Source organism: Juglans regia, chromosome 2, assembly GCF_001411555.2.
Source record: "Juglans regia cultivar Chandler chromosome 2, Walnut 2.0, whole genome shotgun sequence".
NCBI lineage: Eukaryota > Viridiplantae > Streptophyta > Magnoliopsida > Fagales > Juglandaceae > Juglans > Juglans regia.
The window spans coordinates 269,755-296,559 of record NC_049902.1 but is presented as its reverse complement, the minus strand read 5'-3'; the positions used below and the strand labels follow the sequence as shown (position 1 = coordinate 296,559).

The 26,805-nt window shown below is 37.7% G+C and overlaps 3 protein-coding genes across 8 annotated transcripts; 2 read left to right on the top strand and 1 right to left on the bottom strand.

Annotated features, from left to right (window-relative positions):
* Positions 1-1,518: 1,518 nt before the first annotated feature.
* Positions 1,519-9,479, top strand: LOC109000295 (coiled-coil domain-containing protein SCD2-like). Of its 2 annotated transcripts, XM_018977131.2 has the most exons (17): positions 1,519-2,073; positions 2,487-2,656; positions 3,535-3,610; positions 3,785-3,826; positions 3,912-3,974; positions 4,410-4,459; positions 4,539-4,566; positions 5,317-5,391; positions 5,512-5,622; positions 5,693-5,753; positions 6,010-6,126; positions 6,233-6,351; positions 6,567-6,636; positions 7,117-7,158; positions 7,887-7,927; positions 8,471-8,597; positions 9,069-9,479. In XM_018977131.2, the coding sequence occupies exons 1-17, from the start codon at positions 1,693-1,695 to the stop codon at positions 9,203-9,205; spliced, it is 1,710 nt and encodes a 569-aa protein (XP_018832676.1). In that variant the 5' UTR covers positions 1,519-1,692; the 3' UTR covers positions 9,206-9,479. The 2 variants fall into 2 exon arrangements, with proteins under 2 accessions (XP_018832676.1, XP_018832681.1); XM_018977136.2 differs by lacking the exon at positions 7,117-7,158 and having other exon boundaries at positions 1,530-2,073.
* Positions 9,480-10,798: 1,319 nt separating this feature from the next.
* LOC109000311 (dual specificity protein phosphatase PHS1) lies at positions 10,799-18,502 on the top strand. 3 transcript variants are annotated; one of them, XM_018977151.2, is made up of 11 exons: positions 10,799-11,240; positions 11,389-11,475; positions 11,558-11,730; positions 12,173-12,377; positions 13,015-13,191; positions 13,329-13,489; positions 14,325-15,414; positions 16,046-16,192; positions 16,319-16,546; positions 16,910-17,067; positions 17,284-18,502. In XM_018977151.2, exons 1-11 carry the CDS (start codon positions 11,169-11,171, stop codon positions 17,648-17,650), a joined length of 2,865 nt encoding a protein of 954 aa, XP_018832696.1. In that variant the 5' UTR covers positions 10,799-11,168; the 3' UTR covers positions 17,651-18,502. The 3 variants fall into 3 exon arrangements, with proteins under 3 accessions (XP_018832696.1, XP_035543366.1, XP_018832691.1); XM_035687473.1 differs by having other exon boundaries at positions 10,800-11,240; positions 11,558-11,623; positions 16,037-16,192; XM_018977146.2 differs by having other exon boundaries at positions 10,800-11,240; positions 16,037-16,192.
* LOC109000329 (ATP-dependent Clp protease ATP-binding subunit ClpA homolog CD4B, chloroplastic-like) lies at positions 18,261-26,143 on the bottom strand. Of its 3 annotated transcripts, none has more exons than XM_018977161.2 (10): positions 26,026-26,143; positions 24,247-24,831; positions 23,629-23,744; positions 23,391-23,513; positions 23,104-23,289; positions 22,629-22,844; positions 21,373-21,590; positions 20,266-20,341; positions 20,092-20,181; positions 18,261-19,731 (listed from the first exon to the last, which is right to left on the bottom strand). In XM_018977161.2, the coding sequence occupies exons 2-10, from the start codon at positions 24,815-24,817 to the stop codon at positions 18,553-18,555; spliced, it is 2,775 nt and encodes a 924-aa protein (XP_018832706.1). In that variant the 5' UTR covers positions 24,818-24,831; positions 26,026-26,143; the 3' UTR covers positions 18,261-18,552. The 3 variants fall into 3 exon arrangements, with proteins under 3 accessions (XP_018832706.1, XP_018832712.1, XP_035543367.1); XM_018977167.2 differs by lacking the exon at positions 26,026-26,143 and adding an exon at positions 25,945-25,960 and having other exon boundaries at positions 18,303-19,731; XM_035687474.1 differs by lacking the exon at positions 26,026-26,143 and adding an exon at positions 25,927-25,943 and having other exon boundaries at positions 18,303-19,731.
* Positions 26,144-26,805: the final 662 nt, after the last annotated feature.

Below are 26,805 nucleotides of genomic sequence, written 5' to 3'. Positions count from 1 at the left end.
GCTTATCTTTATTATGGCCTTGGTTTTACTTTATTGGTTTTGATCGTAAGCCATTGTTACATTTTGACGTTGGCTTCTTTAATTCTTTTTCCCATTATATCCAATTCGTCTAGAGTTATTCATTGTCCCGTTTATATATTTGTTTTGTCTTTTGGTACAGGTGTGTCGTACGTTTGAGAAAAAGTGAGATAAGGAAAATAAGCTTAGAGAGTATATATTTTTGAGAGTATTTTCAGATAAAAAAATGTATTCTTTTGGTAGAGTTTTGAGCTCAACCACTTGTGCAGAGTTGGTTCGGACTATATGACGATCAATTGGACTGTTGTATTCTAGAAGAGTCAAGTTAAGAAGAGTTCTGCTGCACCAGTTAATTTGAGACTTTGTACACCGTAGAAAGCTTGAATCTCCTTAAAGATAGCGATATTTATTTGATTCAGTTCAATTAATTTCGTTTAAATGTTAATTTTATTGTAATTTTTATTATATTATTGTATATTTCACTAACATATATTTATATGAAAAATGATAAACTATATCTTGTCTACAACTATTTTACAACCTATTTAAAATGAGGAGTAATTATATAAAATTGAAAAGTATTTTTTGATGAAGTCGATCTTATATATATATGCATGGAGGCATCCCGGCCGGCCTCACGCATGGTCTGTTAGCATTCATGTGTTTATTCAAATACTTGTAATGCTGAGTGTGTTAGCGATCAATAACATTTGTCTGAATGCATGCTAAATCTCGATCCGCGTACAATTTTTCACAAGCTAATGTTTGATGCTGCATGCATGCGCGCCATCCGCGCGTCCTTCCTTGGCAACTAACCATGTAGTCTTGTACCCACCCATAAAAAACAAAACTGTCAGTATTTAGAATTATAAATAGCGACTGATATAGTAAAATCCATTTATAAATAGTTATAAATATTAATTATGATTGTAAGTATAGCTGTGAGTATAAGAATAATTTGAAAAATAATGGTGAATAATTTGAGCATTTTATTTTTTAGTTTTAATCTTTTTGGTTAAATTCAAAAAAATTTTTAAAAAGGATAAATGAGCCCAACTTCAAGAGTTCAAGTCTAAATTGGACCTAACAATATCTTATATCATATGAAATATAATAAATAATTAAAATTTACACATCTCAAAATAAAAATAAATAACCAAACCAAGACTTATTTCTCAATGTGCAGTTTCAATCTTCTTCTCTTCTCTGCTCAAAAAAAAAAAAAAAAAATCTTCTTCTCTGATGTAAAACTCCGATCCTCTATTCACCCATCCGATCCTAATTTCTCCAAAATATTATCCCAGTAACTTATGATTAACAAACATGGGCCCACCACGCCACCAATATTATCGGACTCATGGTTACACGTTTAACACGTCATCACTTGGTTCAGATCCAGCGACGACTCTGTGGGTCCCAGCCCATCTGGCATTTTTTTCCCTCTCCCACCCGCGCTACGTCACGTTTATTTTTCAGTGTCAAACCAACGAAAACGTCACCGTTTATTACTACTTCTGTTTGACCACCTCCAAACTTCAAACCCAACCTCCGTCTCTCTCTTTCCCCCGATTTTCCTTCGACTTTCTCGAGAAAATCTAGCTCCGATAAAAATCTTGGCTTCACTCCACAAGTACTGCATACATACCTATACGTACATATACTACATAAATATATATGGATCGGAGGAGGCCTGCGAGTCCGGTGTACTCGCGGCAGTGGAGCGGGGGTTCAAGCAGCACTGGGTCATCGTCGCCGGCTATGTCTCCGGCGCATCCGAACTCGCGCCAGTTGACTACCGGATTATCCACAGTCAAGCGCACCCAAAACGCCGCCGCTAGAGTCGCCGCGCAGCGACTGGCTAAGGTAATGGCATCGCAGGCCACCGCCGATGAGGACGAGGACGAGGACGAGGACGACGATCTCGGCTTCCGATTCGGAGCCCCGCCTCCACCTGCACCCTCATATCACTCCGCCGCTAGCAGTAATAGTAATAATAGTAGTGCTACTATTCCTGCGATTTCGGTTACTCGGCCTAATCGATCTCCATCACCTGCAGTAAGTTCGAGAATCTGTGTTTTTGGATCCGTTAGTGACCGGGACCTTTGAATTTGGTTTTAAATTATTTGAGTTCTGCTGAAATGAAGTTTGCCAGAGAATTATTGTCTCTAAATTTGCTTAAAAATTTTAGACTTTTCTTTTGGAGATCTGAATAGTATCAAATTTATGTTAATTTTAATAATAAGATCGAATATGATCATAATTTTTGAATTATTATTGAGAATTTGGGATTTTATTTATAATTGAGATTAAGTGTTGGCTTTAATGATTGTGCGTATGTTTTGGGTTTTATATATGCTAAATTCAATCTCTCAAAAAAAATATTTTAAATTCAAATTGGGTGGTTTTATGATTTATACGATAATATTTGGTGCACAAGAGGCTAATTGGGTTTCTGATATTTTGATTAGTTAGGTCGGAACTTTTTAGAGCATGTTCCTTCTGTTCGCTCCACATCGACTGGAAGACCGTCAAGGTCAGTTCGTTCAACGGCTTTCGTGCCACCCAGCAAATCGTCACTTAGAACACCGATGACCATACCTCCGATCGAACCTCCTACTAGTAGGAACAGAGAGAAAAGGTAAATATGCTGTTTTGTTACTTTGGAGAACCTGTACCATATATAGCAATAAGGTTTTCTTAAAATCTCCTTTGATTTGCTTTGCACATACAGTATGGGTGATTATATTTCTCATCAATGGGGTAAAATTCCTGTTCCAAGTATACTGATAAAAAAATATCCCTGTTCCAAGTAATTAACTCCGTTGACTAGTGCTGATAAAAAAACTCTGCTGACTAGTGTATAATTTAATCTCTCGTTAATAATGATTTGTTTCGTAGTTCACAATTTAAGGGCCTTTTTTGTTTTTGACTTGATTGTTGCGAGTCCTTGTCAAAAAAGTACCTGCATGGGCGGTTGCTGTGGATGTTGTATACCTGTAACATTGAGTTGGCGCAGTACCCTCTTTTCAATCTATGTTGTGCATGTTGTTGATGGGTCAAACATTATTCATGAGTTTGTGTTAAGGTCAATGTCCCTTTCACTTCTAATGGATGAAGGGCTGCTCGGCCTCTGGAGTGCAATAAAAGTGTTTTCCCCTTCATTGGTACTTTCTGATCCTAAACTTTGGTGCATATAAATGAGCCAATTCTCTTCAGTATCTACCCTTGTCCATATACATAGTTCTTCCTTATTGTTATACAAATCACCATCTGCCTTTGCGCTCTCTATGCTGATTTTGACTACCTACCGTTGGTGAGTGGGATCAACTTTTGCTTTGCATGAATTCACATATGTGCCTATGCCTATTGTACATATGTAGGTGTTTATAGGTGCAGCTGGTGCATCCATCTGCTACTTGATGAGGAGTTGACAAAATTTGTTTTCTAGGGTGTTTATGCACAATTGATATTGTGCACTTTGTTGCTTGGATCTCATGTATCGGTCTTATAATGCAGGTATACACCAGATATTGGTCAGCTCAACTTAAAAGATACAGGAGATCAGCGTGAGGCTTCTGCCCTTCGCGATGAGGTATGCCATTCACATCCATCAATTATGTTTTCACAACAGTCACTAATAGCCCTTGAAATATATTAAAAAGAAGCCATAGAGGGTTTGCACCAACTTTTGGCATAGCATTTTTTTATGAGCTAGCATTTTTTAGAATTTGAAATGTAATTATAGCAAACTGTATCAAAATTGCAGCTTGATATGCTACAAGAAGAAAATGATGTCATAATTGATAAGGTGTGCAGTCCAAACTCAAAATAAACTTATTTTTATGCATTGTTACTTGTGATGTATGACATTGATGTCCAAGAATGTTGTACAGCTTAGACGCGCTGAAGAAAGACGTGAGGAGGCAGAGGCTAGAGCTAGGGAGCTTGAGAAACAGGTCAATTATAAGAGTTAGTCATTATTACTGTTGTTATTCTGAGTTGAAATTAAGTTACCTCTATTTGTAAGTTTGGGTTTCACATTTATTGCTCAGGAATGTTATGAGTTTTCCTCGTTGTTTGATAGAACATTGACAGTGCAACCTAAATGATAGAAAACTTATTTTCCCCACCACTTCCTCACTATAAAAGTATTGGCGCTAGAAAATGGTGGAAATTTCTTGGTAGTGATATTTTACTTATGTCCTCTCACTTCAGCATCCATATACATTGTAGTATTCAGGTAGTTATTTGTTAGACCGCTTGCTAAGTAATTAGTCGGCCTGTTTATTTACTGAAAATCTTGATCTTGTTCATGAGATTTACCAAATTAACTCTAAAATTATCCCTCAAAAAAGTCTTAATTCTGTTTGTGTTCAATTCTATTTTTACAGGTTGCTGCTCTTGGAGAGGGTGTATCCCTCGAAGCCAAATTATTGAGCAGGTAGACTTGGTTTGATTTGCTTTGCCATTTTGTTGCTTAATGTTCTCGGCATGTGATTCTATGAATGACTTGTCTGCAGGAAGGAAGCAGCATTGCGTCAAAGAGAGGTAAATTTAAAGAAGTTGACAAGGGCAGAACATTGGATTTTGTCTGGTTGAAAAAAAGAAACTTGAGATTAACTTTCTAATGACCATTGGACCAAATGGTGCTTTTCCTTCATTAGTAAGAGGCAAAAGGGTGAAGTTATGGGTTCAATCAAGTGTGGCTCTGTGAGTTATGTATCACCTATCTGAAAACAAAAGAGATGAAGTCACAGATGACCAACTCTACTTCTCCTACTTCTCCTATTTTAAATTAAGTTTTAGGGGTTGTATTAACATTCATAGTGTAGGAAGCATGTCCGTGTTTATTTTGATGTTGTTGCTATGTAGACAAAAGGATTAACTTCTCGAAAGGCTTCCTGGGTCTATTGCCAACTGATATTATCTTCTTGATGGGGATTTCACAGAAGCTCTCTCTCAAGCTGTGTTAGTTAGCTGTTGTGTTTGGATAGCTATTGATGGTTGAGCTATTTTTGTTGTGCTGTATCTACTTGAGTGCTTCTCCTGTGTTGCTGTTGTCATGGTTGACTTCTTTTGTCTTGGCTTTTACGCTGTTGATGGGCATGTTATTTGATAGCTTGTGTTAATGTTATGTTGGCTATGTCTATGTAGGTCAGATCCTTTCCTAGCTATGTTGTGTGTGTTTGATTTACTCTTCTATAGCATTTAACGGGGGTATGCCCCCAAAATATTGTACTTGTGTATTTTGCTCAGACCTTACCCACATAAGAAAAACATATACTTTTTTAATTACAGGCTGCTCTAAAGGCTGCAAAACAAACAAACAATGGCAGGGATGACGAAATATCTGTTCTTCGTAGAGACGTCGAGGTAATTTATGCTGATAAGTAGGCTGATATGTCCTCTTATATTAAAATATGTATTGTCCTACCTCGATCTTTTTCCCTGATTTTCCCTATACTTTCACGCCTTGCATTTTTATTTGATCAGAACTTTAAAGATGAGGCTGCAACAGCTCGGGAACACCTCCAAGAAGCAGAATCTGAAGCAAAGGCTCTCCGGTCAATGACACAGAGAATGGTTTTGACTCAAGAAGAGATGGTTTGTCTTTTGATAATAAAGTTAGATTTATGACTCTCTGTCTAAACTCCTAACTCAATTACCATTTTAGGAGGAAGTTGTTCTGAAGAGATGTTGGCTTGCCCGCTATTGGGGTTTAGCTGTAAAGCATGGTAATTGACTTTTTACTAGCTTCTTCTGATTGAAAGAACAAATGTGTTCCTTGTGTTTACTCAATGCGCCCTTATTTGATAACCATACCAGGATGCATGAGCTTGATTGTAAAATTTCTTTTTCTATGTGGATCTGGTTTACGATTCTTATGTTTTTTTAGAAAATGTTTCTTTCTCATCCGATATCTTGACAGACCTATACTTTAATTCTTCTTTCTTTCCTTTTCTTTTCCGGTGGATGCTCTTGTGCTTATAGGCATATGCACAGATATATCACTTTCAAAGCATGAGCATTGGTCGTCTTTAGCCCCTCTTCCATTTGAAGTTGTCATTTCTGCTGGACAAAAGGCTAAGGAGGAATCTTGGAATAGAGGCTAGTTCAGCCATTTATTACAATAAATAGATTTTTATTAATATTCAATATTTGATTTTTATAACTAGCGTGGAGTTAGCCTTTCACATTGTTTGGCATGGAGCAGGTGGCAATGATCCAGACAGGAGCAAGCTTGTCCGGGATATAAGTGATCTCACAGGAGAAGGAAATATAGAGAGTATGCTTTCAGTTGAAATGGGTTTGAGAGAATTGGCTTCTCTAAAGGTTTTTCTTTATTATAATTTTTTTAATGTTGAGCTGCATTAATTTTTCTGTTACTTTGTTGTCTTTCCAAGTAATTTTCCTTTAAGAGATGTATTTTTAAAAGATAAGGTACATGCTGTGTTCCTTAAGGGTTGTTCTGAATATAACATGGATTTTTAGGAGTCTGTTTCATCCCTCTATACTTCCAATTCATTTTATGTCGCTGCTGTTTCAAGGTTGAGGATGCTGTTGTGCTAGCGCTGGCCCAACACAGACGTCTGAATTTGGTTCGGCAGTACAGTCTAGGTATATACTATCTCTTTCCATTCTCATTTATAGTTTGGCTGCATGGTCTTCTTTCACTGCATCTATCTGTTACCTTCTATTGGTGTATTATATTTTAATGCCGATGTTTCCTCAATTACTATTTGAATATTTGTTTCTTTTCCTCGTTTGACAGACATGTACATTTCTTGTCTACCTTGTACAGTACATGACACTATGACTGCTCAATTTCTATATGAATATTTGTTTTTTTTCCTCTTTTCAGAGACGTAGGTATATTTCTAGTTGTACAACTGATTAACAGAGTTTAATTTCATTTTATTTATGTTTTTTGCATTCTTAAACCATTATATTTTCCGGATGCTATGTTTGGATAACTTTTTTTAAACCCAGTTTTTCAAAGTGGCTACTTTCCGAGAACTAGTGGATTATGAAGGATAACAGGGATACTGACAGTAACATGATCCAGTGCTTAGTTATCTCATTACTTTTGAATTTCAGATTCCAAATCAACTGGTGATCCCAAGTTTACGGAGTCATTTGGTAAGAGAGATACTCTGTTCTGTCACCACAATATGCCATGTTATCCTTTAGAAATGCAAAGATTAAAGGATACTTGTCTACATAATCATTTTAAGAGAATATTTGCACTGGTAGGATCCTTCTAGGGAGCATACCATTTGACAACCAAATTTGAGGCTGGGGGTTTAAGGTGGGCAAGCTGACCCGAAGTTTCATGTCAAAATTCAGTGGGCTCAGAACATATGTACAGGAGAATTGGCACCTTGCACTACATTTAGATCATATGCTGCATATTCCAACATGTTTCATATTATGTTAACCTTTTATGTTGTTGAGAAGTGGTTCGTCCCTCTCACCCTTAAACAACTGATTGGCCATTTTGCATTTTCTGTCCGTACTTATATTATATTCAGCAAAGATTGTTTTTGGTGAATACCTAGGACTTGCAAGCGATCATGTGTACCTCTTTTAGCCGTGCAAGAACTATCAACATGTGCTTCTATTTTAAATATGTATTCTTGTATTTGTATCACCAATTTTTTTGGTAAACAAGAATTTTATTGAAGAAAATGCATAGCCCTCGTACACAGGTCATATACAAGAGCAACACCTAGGCATGATTAACAGCTGTTACAAGAAAGTTATTTCATCACAAAGTTATTTCATCATTTGTTCAAAATTGGTTGGGCAATTGAATTGAAAGGGATGATCTTATGATTAATTTTTGCTTTCATCCCCTTTTCCTGCAGAATTAAGTGAAGAGGAGGCAGAAGATGTCCTTTTCAAAGAGGTTAGCTCCCTTTTCATTTGATTTTGTTTTACATTTTGGCCATGCTCAAGTCTCAGATACATAAACCCTTTTATTTATTTATTTATTATTTAATTTGATGTTCATTTTCCTCCTTTATGTTCTTTATCACTTGACAAGAATGCAGGGGGGCCAATATGGAACTTTCTAAAAAAAAATGTTACTTTGGGGAAACATCAACAGTTTGTAATTAGCAAAATCCTTGACAACTGAAAACTGCTGGAATTAATTTCTTGATTTGGCAATTACTGAACTTCTGCTCAATTTATTTGATTCATTGAAGTCATCATCGAATTGACTATCAGAAAACTTTGTTAGTATTTGCAAAACTTGTTAGTTGTTAATAGGTTATTCACCTGAAACAGGTTGAAATGATTGTGTTGTCCTCCTGAAGGCTTCAAAAGCTTGGTTTCTAGATGAATTACATATTTTGGTTGTTGATTTGTTCATGGTCTTCATATATTTTACAAAGAATTACCTATGACATGAGTGTACATAACTTTCACAACTTAAAAATGTTTGTAGGCTTGGCTGACTTACTTTTGGAGAAGAGCTAAAGCACATGGAGTTGAAGAGGATATAGCAGAAGACCGGCTTCAGTTTTGGATCAGCCGTAGCGGGCAGTCACCAACTTCACATGACGCTGTGGATGGTAAGTTTTATGAACTTTCAGCTATATATATATATATATATTTTTTTTCCTTTCTTTTCTACTAGGCTTTGAAATTTCGGACAGTAGCAATGATAAATATTTATAGCCCTGTAACTGTGGTAACATAGACAGGCCATGTTGGGAGCTTCACTCATATGTACCTATAAGCTGTGGATGATGTCGTAGGTTAATCTCCTCTTGGATACAACATCAAAAACCTAAGAAATTTTATTGCCACATATTTATGCAGATTGATTTTCATTGTACTGTGGATAAATGCATCCTCTAACCTGTGTTTCAAAAGTTTACTAGTGAATCCAAGAATGGGGGAATATTTTCCAATGCTTAATTCTTCTTGAACTGCTTGTGTATGTGCATAAGCCACGGTAAAAAAAAAAAAAAAATTGTCAGTCACCATATGTTTATTTTACTTACAAGTGGACTCTTGGCTTCAATGTGTGGTTGTGGCAGTGGAACGAGGTTTATTGGAGCTGAGAAAGCTGGGGATAGAACAGCAACTTTGGGAAGCATCTAGGAAGGAAATCGATCAGCCTCCTTCTTCTACAGTTGCTAATCACAAACCCAATGCAGATTCAGAGACCTCGTGAAGGAACGCACCTTGATATGTGGTCAATTCTTTTAAAGTATATTATATTTTTCATATTTGTTTTTTCTACACAAGGTTTTCATCCATCTTGCTAGTATCTCTTATTTTCTTTTCGCCACGCCTAGTCTCAAAATCATACTTGTGTTGTGGTTGATCACGCTTCTAAGATTAACTAGAGACACGAGTGTTTCAAGATGTAGGTGGGGATTGTAAAACAGGAGATATTTCCTTTATTTTTTCATCTTTGATTATATTCAAGTTGCGGTTATACCAAATGGATGTTTTTATTTTTAGTATATATTTATACATAATATTATCATGTAAGGATATTGTCTCAAGTGTGTTTTTCTTTTTTAAAAGAAAGAAAGGAGTCTCAAAAGGTTGTATGTAGACTAATGGAGTTGCCTGAGTTCTCTCTCCCAAGCCTCACGAATGCTCCCACCAAAGCCCCATCTCAAAACACCTTCGACCAATGGCCAGAGGGAGGGAAGAGCTTCGGCTCCCACTCCCTCCTCCCCATGTCCATCCGTCATTAGTTTTCATTTTTGAGTGTTTTCATGCCTTTTCTTCCAATGATGGGAAATGGCCCGACTTACTGCCTTGTGGTGTTCTAACTTCTACAAGCGTAGTTTTTCTGGACTCACCGCCCATCGATCTTTCAGAAGCCCGAAGAAGCATAACCAAACGATCAGTGCGAGAGATCCACGAGCCGTCACGTTGCAGCATGCCTTCTTTCGACGAACACTGCTCTAGGAGCCTCGAGGAATGTGGGAATGGGATGTGATCGTTTGAACTATCAGGGCATGTTTGGATTATCTCAAAATTTTGTGAATAGTAGTGAAATGATAGAGTGTAGATGTTTTATTGAGTTTTGGAAAATGAGAGAAATAATTGAATAAAAATATTATAAAGTTAAAAAAAACTGTTTGAATATAAGTTTTTATATTTATTTTTGTTTTGAAGTTTGTATTGATTTTTATGTTTAGGTATCGATTAGATGAAAATGTTGAAAAAATGGAATTAAAAAGTGTTACGTGTTTAAGTGATATTTGGAAATAAAATTATGAGGAATTTTAAGAATTTTGATATTTTTAAAATTTTGGCTTAGCATTTTGAAAATTCTCATTTCTGACTTGGGGTAGCTTCTTGTATGTATATATATATATAAAAGAAAAACTCTATACATCATACGAATATCTCATTTTCATCTTATTATATAAGATAAAGTATATTTATCACTATTGAATGATCTTTTATTAAATATTTTTTATCATTTAATAGTGATAAATATATCACATTTTACATAGTATGGTATGATGTATGACATTATTATGCATAAAAACATGAAAAAACTATTGACAAATCCAAATACACATGACAGATAGACCCAATTGGAGAAAGAAAAGAGGTCTAGAAAAACATAAGTGAAACAATTATCCATAAATAAAGTATATTGAGAACAGAGAGGTTCGAAATATGCACATCTTTAAACAAATCAAACCAATCGTTCTCTCCATAAGAGACTATTGTCATTATTATTGGAGAAATAAAAAAAAGAAAGCAAGCAAAGGGAACAATCAACCATCATTTCCATTTGCAATAGTTTCCAATTCCCAACGCCACAACGCACCTGCTGCCCACAACCATTTCCTCTTACAGACGGACTTATCTCCTTTACAATTTCACGCTTTATACGCACACAGACATGGTGATTATGAGTCACACACGCTGCTGTGTTGGTATTCCTTTGAGGCAAAACGAACACTACTGGTCTACGACAATGGTGGGTGTGGCCCCCACGTCCTGAAAAAGCTCCACTCTCTCTTCTCTTCTCCCTCAAAAAGAAAATAAAAACAAAACGAAAAAGCGACTGCTTCTACTTCTACAACTACTGCTACTCCGCTTTTCCTCATCGTACTTTGACTCCTCCCAAGAAAGAAAACCAAATAAAGAAAATTACAATTATGGCGAATGACCAAAAGACGGACCCTCTTCTTGCTTCTCCTATCACCAACTCTGTCTCCCTCCCCCTCCAGGTATTTTTATTCTTTTAAAAACAAAACAACTAATATCTATCTATGTATATAACTGTGTGGATCTAGCGGTTTACTTTTGCATCATATACACATATGCTGAGATCGCTGCTGGATTTGCCTTTGCTCTGCTTTTATGCCGGAATTGCAGGCTAAATACGAACACAGGGAAGATTCCGAACTCGAACTCGGATCCGACGATCCTAACCCTCCATTGCCCTTCTCCGTCACTTCCCGGGTCAGTTTATGATTCATTTTGCAAACATCTAACTTTCTTTCTTTCGTTTCTGTTGTTCCAATAAGAAAAAACCGCAATGCAGGTATTGTATATGTTGGGAGACATCGCGGCGGGGCCGGCGTTTAGGTTCACCCAATGGCTGGAACTGGTCCGTAAACGCACCGCCAAATATCGCTCCTCTGACTTCCCCCGCCTCCACCCCATGCCTTCTTCTTCTTCTCCTTCTCCTTCTCCTTCCTCTCCTTCTTCTTCTAGGTTCTTTCTTAATTTTCTCCTGCTGCTTTTTGGTTTTACTTTTTTATGAGATGATCGGACTGTTTGGGTTAATAGAACTGAATAACAAATTGATTTCTTTCCATTGCACGAAAAAAAGTGGAATTCTTGGGAAATATCACCGATTTAAAGAAAGAAGTTATTACTTTGAACTGTTGCAAATGAAACATTAATTTTCAGCAGACTGTAAGCCAATATTCGTTGCAAATGTCACCGATTGTACTATTTAATTTCCTTGATTCCCTGCACTATTTTCATCTATTGATTTAGTTATTGCAATTCATATCCCTTAGTACGTAGGCAAACAACAGATATTCACCATAATGTCACGAATTACTAGTGAACAAGCAATTTGTCTCGTATTTATTTTTGTTTGTTTCACATTGTTATTGTCGCGTGTAGTCATCACGGTTTTGCAATTCAGTGCTGCAGAAGTCATCGATGATCCAAAGAGGCCTCTGCCACCTGAGCAGACCGCGGAGACCAGTTTGTGTGAGAGGCTTGGTAAAGCTGCTATGTTGGACATCGAGTCACCCTCTTTCTCTTGGGACAGGCTTTCCTCGCTTTACCACACCGAGCATAGTACTAGCACTGAACATTCTGAGGATGAAACAAACAAGGCCCTTGAGGTATTTGGTTAGCATATTGAAGTGGTATGATAATTGAATCTATGTCAGCCTATCATAATTCAATAGACGAGCATCCAATGAAAGGAATACTTTCTTGCGTGTGTTTTCAATTGTACGCATAAAGTTGTCTCCTCTAGTTTATGTTTGGCAAGTCCTTCATTTCCTACCCTCAAGTGTTGGTGCATGGTTACACACGGGGACTTTTAGCTACCTTTCATATTTTCTGTAGGTCTTCTAAAAAGTATAGATTTTTACACTTGGTGCTTCCATCAAACGCTTATAGTTGGAAACCATTTAAACTATCTCCTAACCTAAACATATATCTATATGCCATACCCATATATAAAGTAAATCCTTTTATGGTTGCAACTTTGAATTACCAAATATTCCTAACAAGCTGATAAAAATGTCCATTTGGCATCTCATCCAAGTGATAAAGTCAGATAATGTTCCCATATATATATATTGAAAAAAATAAGCCATGGCACCTCATCCTACTCAACTGCATATCAACTGTTTCTAGCTAGAGAAGGCTACAGGATCTCCATTGTGCAGGTTTGCCATATCTGAACTTGTTGCTACATTTCGTTACTTTCTAATTGGCTACCTGAGCTTCTCTTCTGTTGTGCATATATAGGTCACTGTGAATTCTGGAGGAGTTGTCTTCTTTGCCTTATTCAACCAGCCTGGGAATGATGATACTTCTTCAAAGGAAGCAGCAGCTGTTATAAAGATATCATCATCAAGAATGGCCACTCAATCTGAACGCCTTGGCTATGAATTTGCAAAGTGGTTAGGAGTCCGAACTCCACAGGTTGCACCTTGTTGGTACTGTAGTCATATGATGTCTACCATCTTAGGCAATTAGGCTATCCTTGCCAGAAGTAATTCCATTTGAAATTTCCTTTTTTTTTTTTTTTCCTGAAAATATATATTTTTGATATAATGCAGGGCAGAGTCATTCATAATTCTAGTTCAGAGTGGCTCCAGATAAAGGAAGCTGCAGAGAAAGCAAGAGATGCAGCAAGTTCAGAAGGAGACGAAGTTGGGGAAATGACTTGTTCAGAACTTTTGGAAGCACTTGAACTTAGCAGATGCCTTTTCTTTATGAGGTGCAAATGGAACTGAGATTATCTGTGAATGAAGTGTAATAGTATGGCAGCATTGGATACGCATTTTTGTGGGGGCAAAGACAATAACATGAACCTATCTAAGTAATTGTTCATCTAATCACAGTCCTTTTAAGTGTTGGTTCAGTTAAGTGATTCTATGCTCTGTATTAGTCTATCAGGCGGTTGAAGTTATGTGACTGAGCCAAGTGTCTTAGTGCTCTCTGCCATAAAGGTGATCTGTTTCTTTTAAACCTACATATATGTGTGGTCTACTTTTGGAGGATTTGTGAATCCCTCCTGCTTATGCTAAAACTTTCCAAGGCCTGCCTTATTCTATATGGCCGCCTTTTATTGGGATGTATGATTAAACGTAAATTGGGATAATCTGCTAAAATTATGGTAGAGCAGTATTAGTAAAATCAGGAAATATCTTATTCATGATCTAACTTCTGTACATGTACACATCATAATTCAAAGTTGGGTCCCTAGGCAACTTGTTTTGCTTGTTGGATTCATGTATGCAGGCAACATTTACCTTAGATTTTCCAGATTGAATTTTCTGCTTTCGATTTCTCATCATTTATGTTGACAATCCTGCGTTTTGGACCCTTGAGCCTGCTTTAGCTTTATTAAAATTAACAAATATTTGATAAAATAGAAAATCCTACAGTTTGAGAAACAACCTCACTCAATGCCATTGTTAAAGTCCATGTAATACAGTTGACTGCAGTTTGAAGAGTTTTATATTTCTTAATTCGTGGCAATGCAAAACATTTCCTAGAAGATGAGTGTTTTTTTTGAGTTGTTATGAAGACTGAATGTTTTGATTCTGCAGTTATGTGCATGGATCTCCCTTGCTGGAGAGCTCAATTGCATTTGAGTCACGAGAATATGCTGAAAAAACAGCATCCGCTCTTGGCAGGGTCTTGATGTTGGACCTTGTCATTAGAAATGAAGATAGGCTCCCTTGCCGTCACCTCAGATGGCGTGGAAATTCTGCAAATTTGTTGTTGGCTGACAAAATGGCCTCTGCAAATATGGATGCACTGGAGGAAGCATTTGATTTTGCAATCAAACAATACAGACCCAGGGTGATTAGAGCTCTTCAAAAAGAGAGAAGGGCAACTTCTGTTGATGGCAGATTGAGCCCTCATAGTTTAGGTTTGGCATCGCAGGCCTCTGATCTTTCTGATATCATGGAATCGCCTAAATCTAGTGAGAAGAGCCTAAGAAGTCAGACATCAGACGAGTCGGTGTTTTCTGATTTTCGTATTCTGGCTATTGATTCCGGTGTCCCTCGTCGACCTCCCGCTGGAAAACGTGCAAATGACCAGGCTAATTATCCTAAGTTGGTTGAGTTACTATTTAATAGTTCTGAGTACTCATCTAACCTTCTACATGACATAACAGGAGGCAAATTAGGGTGTCCTCCATCCGAAGATGCCAAAGTGGCATCTGATATATCTGCAACTGAAATGACCTCCATTGTTCATGAATTTCGTAATGGGTTCCGAGCTGCTCTTAGGGACCTGCAGGGGTTTCATATATTACTACTCACACTACACCAGAAACTGGAAAGCTTATTACGAGCCTTTTTGCATATTATAAATAAAATGTCCTTTGGGGAGCCTGACAAAGAAGATATAGTGGTTCCTGAGTCACCTTCACAGGCTGCTGGAGGTGGTCCTTGGCTATTGCCACAAAGTAAGGAACGATTTATCAATGAAAACCATCCAGATTTATGTGATTCAGAATTGCAGAGAACTGGTCCAAGGTCATCATCTTCAGGAAGTAAAGAAAGCTCAGACTCCAGTTCTCCAATGTCACGGGAAGGTTGGCATGGAAAGTATTACAAAGGAAGTGGGGAGCCTGTTCGAAGTCTGCGGTTGACAACAAAGCTGCGTGACTTCCATAAATTTGCCAAGGTTGGTAATATACTTATGAAAATGTTTTTTTATGATTATTTAGTTCTAGTGGAAATTTTAATCATTCATGGCATGGGATGATATGTGCTTTTAATATTTTTGGGTAGGTTTTATCCTTTGAATTTGTGTACTCTATGGATGAATCTCAAATGGACAGTAAACGGCATGCTTCTCAATTTTGCTTCTTTTAGAGAAACCGAGACTAGATATCCTGCAGGGATGTTTGAGCCTAAAACTGACCAAACTGGATAGTACTGAGGATTCTACGTTGGCTTTAATGTATGTGTTTATGACCTTGATCTATGGCATTTACATGGGTGTAACATGACTAGTGGAAAGAGTGTAGTAATGAATGATGGAACTCGTAGCTGCATATTCATTCAGGAGTTACTTATTCTAACTATACTTGGTATATGATAGTTCTTTAAATGTAATACTAAATTTTCCATCTATGTGTGGATTAAAAAAAAAAAACTAGAAATGGAAGGTAGAAATAAGAGTGTGTGGATTGACAAATAAATCAATAGATGGTAGAAAGTGGACAATAGTGTGAGTATTGCGTGATATATTAGATCTCTTGTTTTTTCACTCCTAATACTTCTTTGTCGGATTTTGTTGTAAGCATTCTCAGATTGATGTTGAATCAAATAAAGAGTTGGAACAGTGGAATGAAATGCTAAGAAATGATGCTGTTAGGATCTGCCAGGAGAACAATTTCAACACTGGGTTTTTTGAGGGTAGTGATAATAATAGTGTTGTTGATGCTTATGAATTGAAGGTAATGTCCTGTTCTTTTTTTTATTTTTATGCGCAAGTAAAATTCCTTGGGACTTTTCTCAGTGTGTTTGGGTATGCATTTCTATAAAGAGAGTATTTTCCATTTTTTAGCAACTCTAACTTTCAGGTCAGACTGGAGCACATTCTCGAGAGAATTGCATTGATATCTGAGGCTGCAAATACAGAGAGGCCATCTTCAATCACAAGTAGCCTGTTCATTGGTGGGGCGCTGGCTGCAAGATCTGTATTCACACTGCAGCACTTAGGAATTACTCACATATTATGTTTGTGCTCAAATGAAATTGGGCAGTCAGATTCTCAGTTTCCTGAACTATTTGAGTACAAAAATTTTTCTGTAAGGGCCTTTTCATTTCTTTTCTACTTAGATTTTGGTCTATTCTGTTGAAAATGGTTCCAACTCATTTTGCATGTCCAGTTAGATGTGGTTCATGATGTTTTAGTTACCTCATCATACACTCGAGCATTTTATCTCTCTCTCTCTCTTTCTCTCTCTCACGAACACAAAAGAAGCCCAAAAGAGAGAATTGTTTTTCCTACTTACCTTGTGTTGAACATAATAACACATGCTGATATAATATTTAAAATGTTGATTTGTTTTTAGATCTTATTTTTATGTATTAGTAAGATCAAAGGTTTTGCTGATTATGTAACTCAATTTCCAATATTTTTACTAATTGTACTACCTACACTTGAACAGATATCTGACAATGAAGATACAAATATTAGCAGTATCTTTGAAGAAGCTTGTGATTTTATCGATCATGTTGAACAAATCGGTGGGAGGGTTCTAGTTCATTGCTTTGAAGGGAAAAGTAGAAGTGCCACCTTGGTGATAGCTTACTTAATGCTCAGGAAGTAAGTGAAGAATATAGTCATACATCTTAGAATATAATTTTGAGAATACCATCAAGGTCTCTCTTTTGGTAGCCTTCAGATCTCACCTGGCAGCTGCCTTGTGCATCCATACGTGATATTGAAATATGATTGTGCAGATATCTGAAGGACTTATCAAAAAGTGTAGATATCTGAAGGAAGCTCTGTTTTTTAAAACTCTTATTTTCTGCGATGCAGGAACCTAACTCTACTAAAAGCATGGAATGCCCTCAAACAAGTTCACCGCCGAGCCCAGCCCAATGATGGCTTTGCTAGGATCCTCTTGGATCTGGATAGGAAACTACATGGGACAGCATCCATGGAATGGCAACAACGAAAGCCGATGATGAAGGTTTGCCCCATTTGTGGGAAGAATGCCGGTCTGAGCAGCAGTTCACTTAAGCTTCATTTGCAGAAATCACACAAGAAGCTGTCGTCAGGAAGTGTGGACAGTGGCATGACCATGGAAATACAAAAGGCTTTGACGGTGCTCAAAATTAGCCGAGGTGGGAGTGTAAGCCCTAAAAACAGGCAGTCTCGCTCAGTAACTGATGAATCAGATTAGCGAATCCCTAAATATCTACAGAGTTGAACACATACAACTTCCAGGGGTATAAACTGATGATGCTTTTTGTCCTGTCCAGATATTTTGTAAGTGTCCCTAACGGGGCCTGGTAGGTTTAGTTTTTTGTTCTGCATTGGTGGTTTGCAAATAACAAAGTATAGCCTCTTGATAATATTCTTGCATAGGGGGTAAGAAACACAATAATCGAAGTACGCCATATTTTGCCCGAAATAGGTACTCTGTGTTTCAAGTTGAATGTAGAACATCCACCACCAAGAGTGGTGGCTTAATGGTCCTTGTCCCTTGGTTACTCCCAAGAGGTTTGGCATGTACTAGGTCTTGTGTTTGAATTGGAATATAGATTCCCCTCAAGTTATTAGTTTTAGCTGTCTAAGGATCTATTAAATTCCCTAGTAGAGATGGGGTCTGAGCTAGGGCTCAAAACCAGTTTGAGGGGGCGCTTGTCTAATTCCCATAGGGATATCTTCTACTATGGTCACAATAGGTAGGATGTTACCAGTTTTGAGTCCTGGAGAATGATATCATTCGCTCTGGCTTTAGGTTATCATCGTAAAATTTAACTTAGAACGAACTAAACGGCAAAAAGGAGTTGGAATACAACGATCAAAAGTTCATTCCACACATAAGGTTACTTGGGGCCAAGTTAACAGCAGGTATCGCTGGATAAAAAGATTTAAATCCTTCATTGTCACTGCTTACAACCTGTGAGTGACCTATGCGTCTTTTATGAGACGAAACCAAGAGCATAGAAACAGCCAGCAATTAATCGAATCCACAGCTTCCAGTTCCGCTTTCAAGTAGTCCTTCGAAGAATACCAGACTACGACTATTTCAAGTACAGACAACATATTGGCAATGGTCATCAAATAAAACTGCTTACTTTACACGGGAAGAGCCTCTCCTAATGGCTCAGGAGCACCACTACTACCATTGAGCACTGTCACATTGCCATCAGAGTCAACATCCACAATAACTGAATCACCCTCTTTGATCTCCCTCGCAAGCATCTTCTCTGCCATGCTGTCCTCCAGAAGTCTCATTATGGCTCTCCTCAGAGGCCTCGCCCCATAGCTTGGGTTATACCCTTCCTCAACCACTCTATCTCTGAACCTCTCTGTCACTTGAAGCTCTATATCTTTACCCTTCAGCCTATCAAAAACCTCTTTCAGCATAATATCCGCTATATCCTTTACCTCCAGCTTTGTGAGCTGCCTAAAGACAATCATCTCATCCAATCTGTTCAAAAACTCAGGCCTGAAATATTGTTTCAGTTCCTCCGTCACCAAGCTCTTAATTCGATTATAACTGCTATCTTTCTCATCATAATCCAGATCAAATCCTATCCTGCGGCCTCCTTTCTCAATGACACTGCTTCCCACATTTGATGTCATTATCAGAAGAGTATTCTTGAAGTCCACAGTTCTTCCCTTGCTATCTGTCAATCTTCCATCCTCAAGAATTTGAAGCATCATGTTGAATACATCGGGATGGGCCTTCTCAATCTCATCGAAGAGTACCACGGTGTAAGGACGGCGTCGAACAGCCTCAGTCAGCTGACCCCCCTCTGTGTAACCAACATAACCAGGGGGTGAGCCAATTAGCTTCGAGACAGTGTGTCTTTCCATAAATTCACTCATATCAAGCCTAATCATGGCTTCTTCAGAGCCAAAGTAGTAAGCAGCCAATGCTTTTGCAAGTTCAGACTTCCCTACACCAGTTGGGCCTGAAAAGATAAAGCTGGCAATTGGACGGTTGGGATTCTTGAGTCCAACACGGGCTCGGCGAATAGCTCGGCTGATGGCTTTGACTGCTTCATCCTGACCAATGACCCGTTTATGGAGGGTCTCTTCCATCTTGAGGAGGCGGTCAGATTCATCTGTTGAAACTTTCTCCACAGGAATGCCGGTCCAAGAGGAAACAATATGTTGAATATCCACCTCGGTCACAACAGGACCTACATCTCCAGCCTCACTCTCTGCCTTAGTCATTTCCTTACCTTTGTCTACAAGAGCTGATATTTGTGCCTTAAGATCCATTTCTCTATCCCGTAACTCTCCAGCCTGTCCAAGATTTTATGTATTGTCAGCTAAGTTAACACATGAAACAAAAGGTAAACCTGAGAAAAAAAAAAAAAACCCCAGTCGAGAAAATAAAGCAGGCTTTATGAATCAAAGATATCAAACATTCCTTGAGTGTGACAATCACTGGTATGAAAATACTATTCAACTATTCGCCAACTCTCAGATAGTCACTAAGCTTGAAAACCCTTATATAATTTTGTTTCTCAACAAATAAAAATTTGTGTACTTTCAGTATGATTCACCTGCTTCAGGCGAAACAATTGCTATATATGCTGTCCTCTAAGAACTGAAACTATGAAAACAATGCAAAAGCATTAAACCACAAAGATCACTTTCTACCTTCTCAAAGTCTTGGCTGCGAACGGCTTCATTCTTCTCCTTTGTGATCTGCCTGAGCTCCTTCTCAAGCTCTCTTGCTTCTTCTGGTAGCTGTAAAGAACGTGTCATGTTGTCAATCAACAATGAATGAGGAAGACACAATGGATGGTGCCACAACTGATATGCAAGTCATACCTGTGCATGACGTAGACGAACCCGAGAACCAGCTTCATCAATCAAGTCAATAGCCTTGTCAGGCAGAAAACGGTCACTGAAATGTAAATACAAATACATTAAAACAAAACTATATAAATGAAAATGAAAATGAAAATAAAATGCAAAAGAAAAGTAGCCAGCAGCAATGTTGATGTTATTAAAGGGGCCAACACAAATTGTGGAAGTTACTCTTATATTTACAGAGAGGTAGCTGCATAATTCAGAAGAAGAAATTCTTAACCATCACACACACAACATGTCCATCACTTGTTCAATTGTGCTACACAATTCATTGGGAGGATTTTTTCAACCAACTCCACCACATACCATTAATCCGTTTTGTCCCAGGTTATATGGGTACAACCCAAAAAGTTAGAATTATTGAGGTTAATAGTTCTATAAACAACTACCAAGATTAAATACAAGAATATAGAATAAATCATAAGGCCTCTCAATTTGTAAATTTATCTTTTGTTTTCATATTCAATTTTGAAATTAGTAGTATCTTTTTAAATTGTAGTCTTTTTTTATCCATAAAAAAATAGAAGTAACCAGCAGGACTTATAATTCAGGCTACTAATCTCCAGCATAGCAAGAAAGTATCAACACCTGAAGCCCCAACAAGATACAGCAGCTCACAAGAAAATGCAGATTAGAAATAACATAAAGAGTTTGTTTAGCCCCTTGTGACTGCACCACATAAGGTTGATAAATTTTAAGGTTCTGTGAGGCAAAGAGCAAAAGGAGAACGAGACAGCAACAATTGCCGTTCAAATGCTAAAAGAAAGGAATTCTAGCAGAAAAGCTATCTAGCAAGCATGCTGGATAGTAGGAATACATGCAACATACTATCAGCTGGTGCTCCAAAAAATGTACTGTACCTGCTAAATTTATGCTGGTTTTAAACATAAACTCTAAAACTCTTTTGGAAACTGATCAGCAAGTGTCCAAAATAAATAAAATATAAAAAATATTTGTATTATATATTATATTGAAACAGCCACTTTCAACAAAAATTTCCCAGTGGCAGCAACATTATATTTAAGAGCGATGGTGCAGAAAAGTTTAATTGTTTTAGAAACAAACCTGATGTACTGGTATGAAAGCTGTGCAGCAGAAACAAGAGCTTCGTCTGTGTAGCGGAGCTTGTGATGAATCTCATATCGCTCCCGAAGCCCCTTTAAAATCTGTATGGTTTCATCCACTGTTGGTTCAGGCACTTTGACTGGCTGAAATCGTCTTTCCAATGCTGGGTCCTTCTCAATGTGCTTTCTATATTCATCTAGTGTTGTGGCTCCAATACACTGCACCAGGAGAGATAAAACTGACCAACTGAGACTTTCAGCTATACATCCAAGTTATACTCCAGTAAGCTAATCTGACAATACAAACAGGCATTGATGGATGTACATTGTAACTAATCCTTTTTATTGTAGTTACCCAAAAAGAAAATCTCCTGTAACAACTGAAGTTTGTGACACTTCAATTTCAACTCTTTTTTATAGCATGGAACTTCACCAAGGAAGAGGCCTACGGACCCAAAACCGTGTATCTGGTAATTCAGAAGAACTCCCAATACGGAATCAAACCCAGGAAGGATGTCTGAGTATACAACTCATCCCATGCCAACCCTTTGACTACTAGGCTGCCCCCTGATGGGTGAATTTCAACTTTTGCAGTCAATGAAAAATGCAATAGTACAAATCCTAGCAGAGATTGGAACTGTCAACAAAGGAAAAGCTAAGCTAATTTGACCACACTAACAGAATTGGATGTACATTGTGGGTTGTGACTAGTACATATTGACAGTAGTTAAATATCATCTGATAGTTGGAATTTAGTGTCACTTTTTCCAATAAAACAGAAACACTCAAATGTGTAGTCCAAGCTACATAGTACTCCCCAACAGCAGTGATATCAGTCCCTTACTCCATCAAGTATTGTAGTATGTCAGGCAATCAAATCCTATTTCATCTACAGAAATACAAATTCTGACAGTCCAGAAGCCAAAATCAGTCCTGAAGTGAAAATCTCATACAGCTCAAATACAAGAACCAAAATGGTCCCCAAGGTAAAACCCTAGGGTCAACAAAACTCAAAGGCTCTAGCACCACAAAACCTAAACGAGATAGGCACCACTTAAGATGTTGGAGAAAGTCAATCTGAAGCTCAAACATACATAAAATACAGGCAATGCATGCAGCTTCCAGTGACCAATGATTTATGGTTGCATCCACAGTCAATGATACGCAGCACCAGAGAACCCAACTTGAATCTAAGAACTTCATGAATTAAAAAAAAAAAAAATGCATTCATTATGTTCTCTTACAGGCAAAAATTACCTGTAGTTCACCTCTTGCTAGAGCCGGTTTCAATATGTTTGCCGCATCAATTGCTCCTTCTGCAGCTCCTGCTCCAATTAAAGTGTGCACCTCATCTATGAAGAGTATTATCTCATCACTTTGTTTGATTTCCTCCATGAGCTTCTTTAATCTTTCCTCAAACTCTCCACGATATTTTGTGCCGGCAACAAGAAGACCCATATCCAAGGTTATGACCTAAATCGCATAAAACAGAAAACATATATCACTACAATTTACATAGTTATCTGCTTCACCAACTTATACATCAACCACTGTGTAAATCTATATGCAGAGAACGTAAAAATGAGACTTTCAAGGTTGGATTCTTCACATATAGGACAGCAAATATCCTACAATCTTAGCATGCTAGGAACATGCTGAACTACTTTACTAGTTGCACTATACAGCCAATACCCCAACCTGAACCTTGTAAAATTCTAACTGGGATAGTTACCTTCTTCCCCTCTATTGTTTCAGGAACATCACCAGTTGCAATCCTTTGAGCAAGCCCTTCTGCGATTGCAGTTTTCCCAACTCCAGGTTCTCCAATAAGACAGGGATTGTTTTTGGTTCGCCGGCCCAAAATTTGGGTAACACGTTCTATTTGCGGCTGCCTTCCAACGACAGGATCCAATTTACCCTATAAAACCAGGAAAAGAGTTAGAAACAACCCTCTATAAGAAAAGAAATAGCATAATCTCATCGTATAAGCAAAGGAAACAAAGGAGTTGTATAAACTACCTCCTCTGCTAGCTTAGTCAGATTGGTTCCGTATTCCTCCAGTGTTGGCATCTTATTGCCACTGCTTCCTCCACCAACACCAGCACCAACAGCTTCAGTACTCTCACCAACCATTCGAATAACCTGCTCATTACAATTAAAGCTTTTTCATGGTTAATTACTCTCTGTGAAATAGCAGTCAATGAATTTCCAAACTAATAGCAAAAATGTGTGATGTAAAGGAACATGTAGTGCTTGCCTGGGTGCGGATGTTGCTTGGGTCAGCACCTAAGTTCTCAAGAACACGAGCCGCTACACCCTCACCCTCACGAAGCAGTCCCAGAAGCAAGTGCTCAGATCCAATATAGTTATGGCCTGCGAAATTCATGAAATTTGGAAACCTTATGACCATAAATTATTCTTACCAAGCCAGTGTTTACTAATCACAAAAATACATATAAAACCCTGAAACTCATCAAACAATCTATTCAAGAAATTATAATCCAGCTGTTAGTATCCAGAAGTCATGATACACCACAAGTTATCCATTTGGTATAGCTCATGTTAACAAGTTGACAATTTTTTAAAATGATTGTGCATAAAAAATTTTCTAAAAAAAGTTTGTAAGTTTTTCAATTGAATGATGGCAGGCAAACTCATTGAGGTTTTTGCGGTTGCGTAAACCACATCCATAACCCAAATTACTTCAGGTGAAAGCTAGATATAAAAATAAATGGGGAAACAGCAATGGGATAAATAAGAAGGGAAGTAAAACATGAAAATAATAGTCATGCAGAATACAAAATTTTTCCTCACAGTTGCTAGTCACAAGATCTAAAGCTCATAAAAGAACTAAAGCAAGTCAAGAAAATGCTACCAAGTTGGCGGGCTTCCTCCAGCGAGAGTTCCAACACACGCTTTGCTCGAGGAGTGAATGGAATCTCCACAGCGACAAATCCACTACCCCTTCCAATTATCTTTTCCACTTCTACTCGTGCATCTTTAAGATTGATTCCCATAGATTTAAGAACCTTAGCAGCAATGCCTGTTCCTTCACCAATAAGACCCAACAAGATCTGCTCCGTGCCAACAAAATTATGACCAAGCCGTCTTGCTTCCTCTTGTGCAAGCATAATTACTTTAATTGCCTTTTCTGTAAAGCGTTCAAACATTGCTTTAGCTACACATCTGCTGCCCCTTCCTTGCAGGGAATTGATTGTAATTGCCACCCTAGAATTAAAATCTAGCCCCGGTCCAACCAGAGTATCTAAAGAATTAAAACTTCGCAATCCATAGAAGCTTCCCATCCGCAATCCTGGTGCTTGTAAACTAGACATCATTCTAACACTCATTTTCGCTTTTCCATTTCCAGATCCTTTACTTTGTCTAGACCTCTGGCTTGCAACTAAAGCAGGGATATTTGCTGACTGCACCAAAAAGCTAGCCATGATGCCAACCTACTCTGCATTCGGTGATGACACGTCAGTCCAATTCACACAGACAGAGAGAGAGAGAGAGAGAGAGAGAGAGAGGAAAAATGGTACATGAACTACCAAGTTGACTTGAGATGAAAACCAACAAAGCAGTTAAAACACATCAAACCTTGCACTGTTTTAAGGACACCGTAATATGAATAGAGAAGGGTATAGAGTGATAAGAAACCGCCATCAATCCTTTTATAGGGGTCACTTCCTAGGATTACGCAAGATACAATATAACTCATAATTTTCAAAAGGGCAAGCATTAGGAAATGATAATGTAAAATGCCAAGATGCTATACAGCAAGTAACAGAAATTGTAATGACCAAAAAAAAAAAAAAAGATCAGCTTACAGACAGATACAGAGGAACATATTAATTAAGGGGTTACGTTTCAATTGATTCCTTCTCCAGCTTTTTGCAACGCAAACCCAATAAAAATTTTGGGTGATAATAACCAGGACTCTGCATATTACACAAAATGCAGCATAGGAGCAATCCCGCTTCAAACTCAAACAAGAAACGGCTCCTAATCGAGTTTTCGATCATGGGGTTCACGCATCTATCAAATCATGCGATGCGACTCAGCAGCTAACAAACAGCTGATAACTGTGCTGGTGGAAACAGCAAAATGTCTTCGACACAATGAATATATGAAATATTCATAGAACCAAGTCGTTTACAAGCAATTTTTTTTTTTACATGCTCCGCCATATATATTTATACGCGCTTAGAAATTCAGAACTACCTCATAAATAGAACTAAATCAAATTACAAACAAAATAAGCACCCACCAAAAAGCAAAAGAGTAACGATGAAAACAAAGCTCATAAATATATATATATATATATATATATATGCATATATATAACCAATCAAATGACAATAAAATAAGTGAACAAAGTACGAATAAGAGTAACTTGAGAGAGAGAGAGAGAGCGCTCAGTAAAGCTAGCATCCAATAAAAAAAAAAAAAATCAATAAGATATCAATTAGATAAAGAAAACCCTAAATTCGGAAACTTAAACGAAAACCCAACGATTGAGCCGCCAAAGCCCTAATACTCAATGCAAAAGTACCTATCGAGAAAGGCCCACCTGAACAAACAAATGGAAGTTCAAGAAATGAAATTGTTAAGAGGGCGAGAGAGAGAGAGAGAGAGAGAGAGAGAGAGAGACCTTGAATGTTATTTGTTTGGGCAGAGAGAAAAGGAAGACGAGGCAGCGGCTCTTTTTCTCCAGCAGCCGGCCAAACTGCAGAGTGAGATATAGAATAAAGATAGATAGAGACAAGGAGATGATGATTTTAAGTTTTGATTGACGATGGTCCACCAGTGCTGGTGCACCGTGTCGCACCGGATAATCCAAAAGAATGGCACTGCACAACACTAATCTCACAGCGACAGCGTTTCACATTGGGTGACTACTCCAGAGCGCCGATTCGATGGAATCGCAATTCCTGTTGAGATAGATGGTCCTTCAATCAAATTTAATTTATTTCAGATAATAAATTATTGATAGAATTTATTTCTCTTTTAAATTTTTATATTAAAATTAAACTTATCTCAACATATTTTATACATATAAAAAAAGATAAATTTAATTATTTGTATTATATTTTAAATAAATTTAATTGTTCAGAATATATAAATAAGTCGTGTTGAAGAATGTTGACACGGAGGGTTGCTTGCTTACAATCTTATTTGGTATGCACATGAAGTACTGGGCTGGCACATTGGACTTCCAATTATGCACGTGATAAAATCAGCACGTTACAGTAGCACAGGCGTATACGAGACCAATTACAAAACAGTGACAGAATTAGAAAGATCGACCACAAACGACATATATATGTAGGTAGCTGCATGGCATGGGTCAATTAATTTTGGGCAGCTACGTACCTTCTTGTAACTATTCTCAGGAGTCATGCATCTTTGTCTTTTATTTCTTTTTCAAACT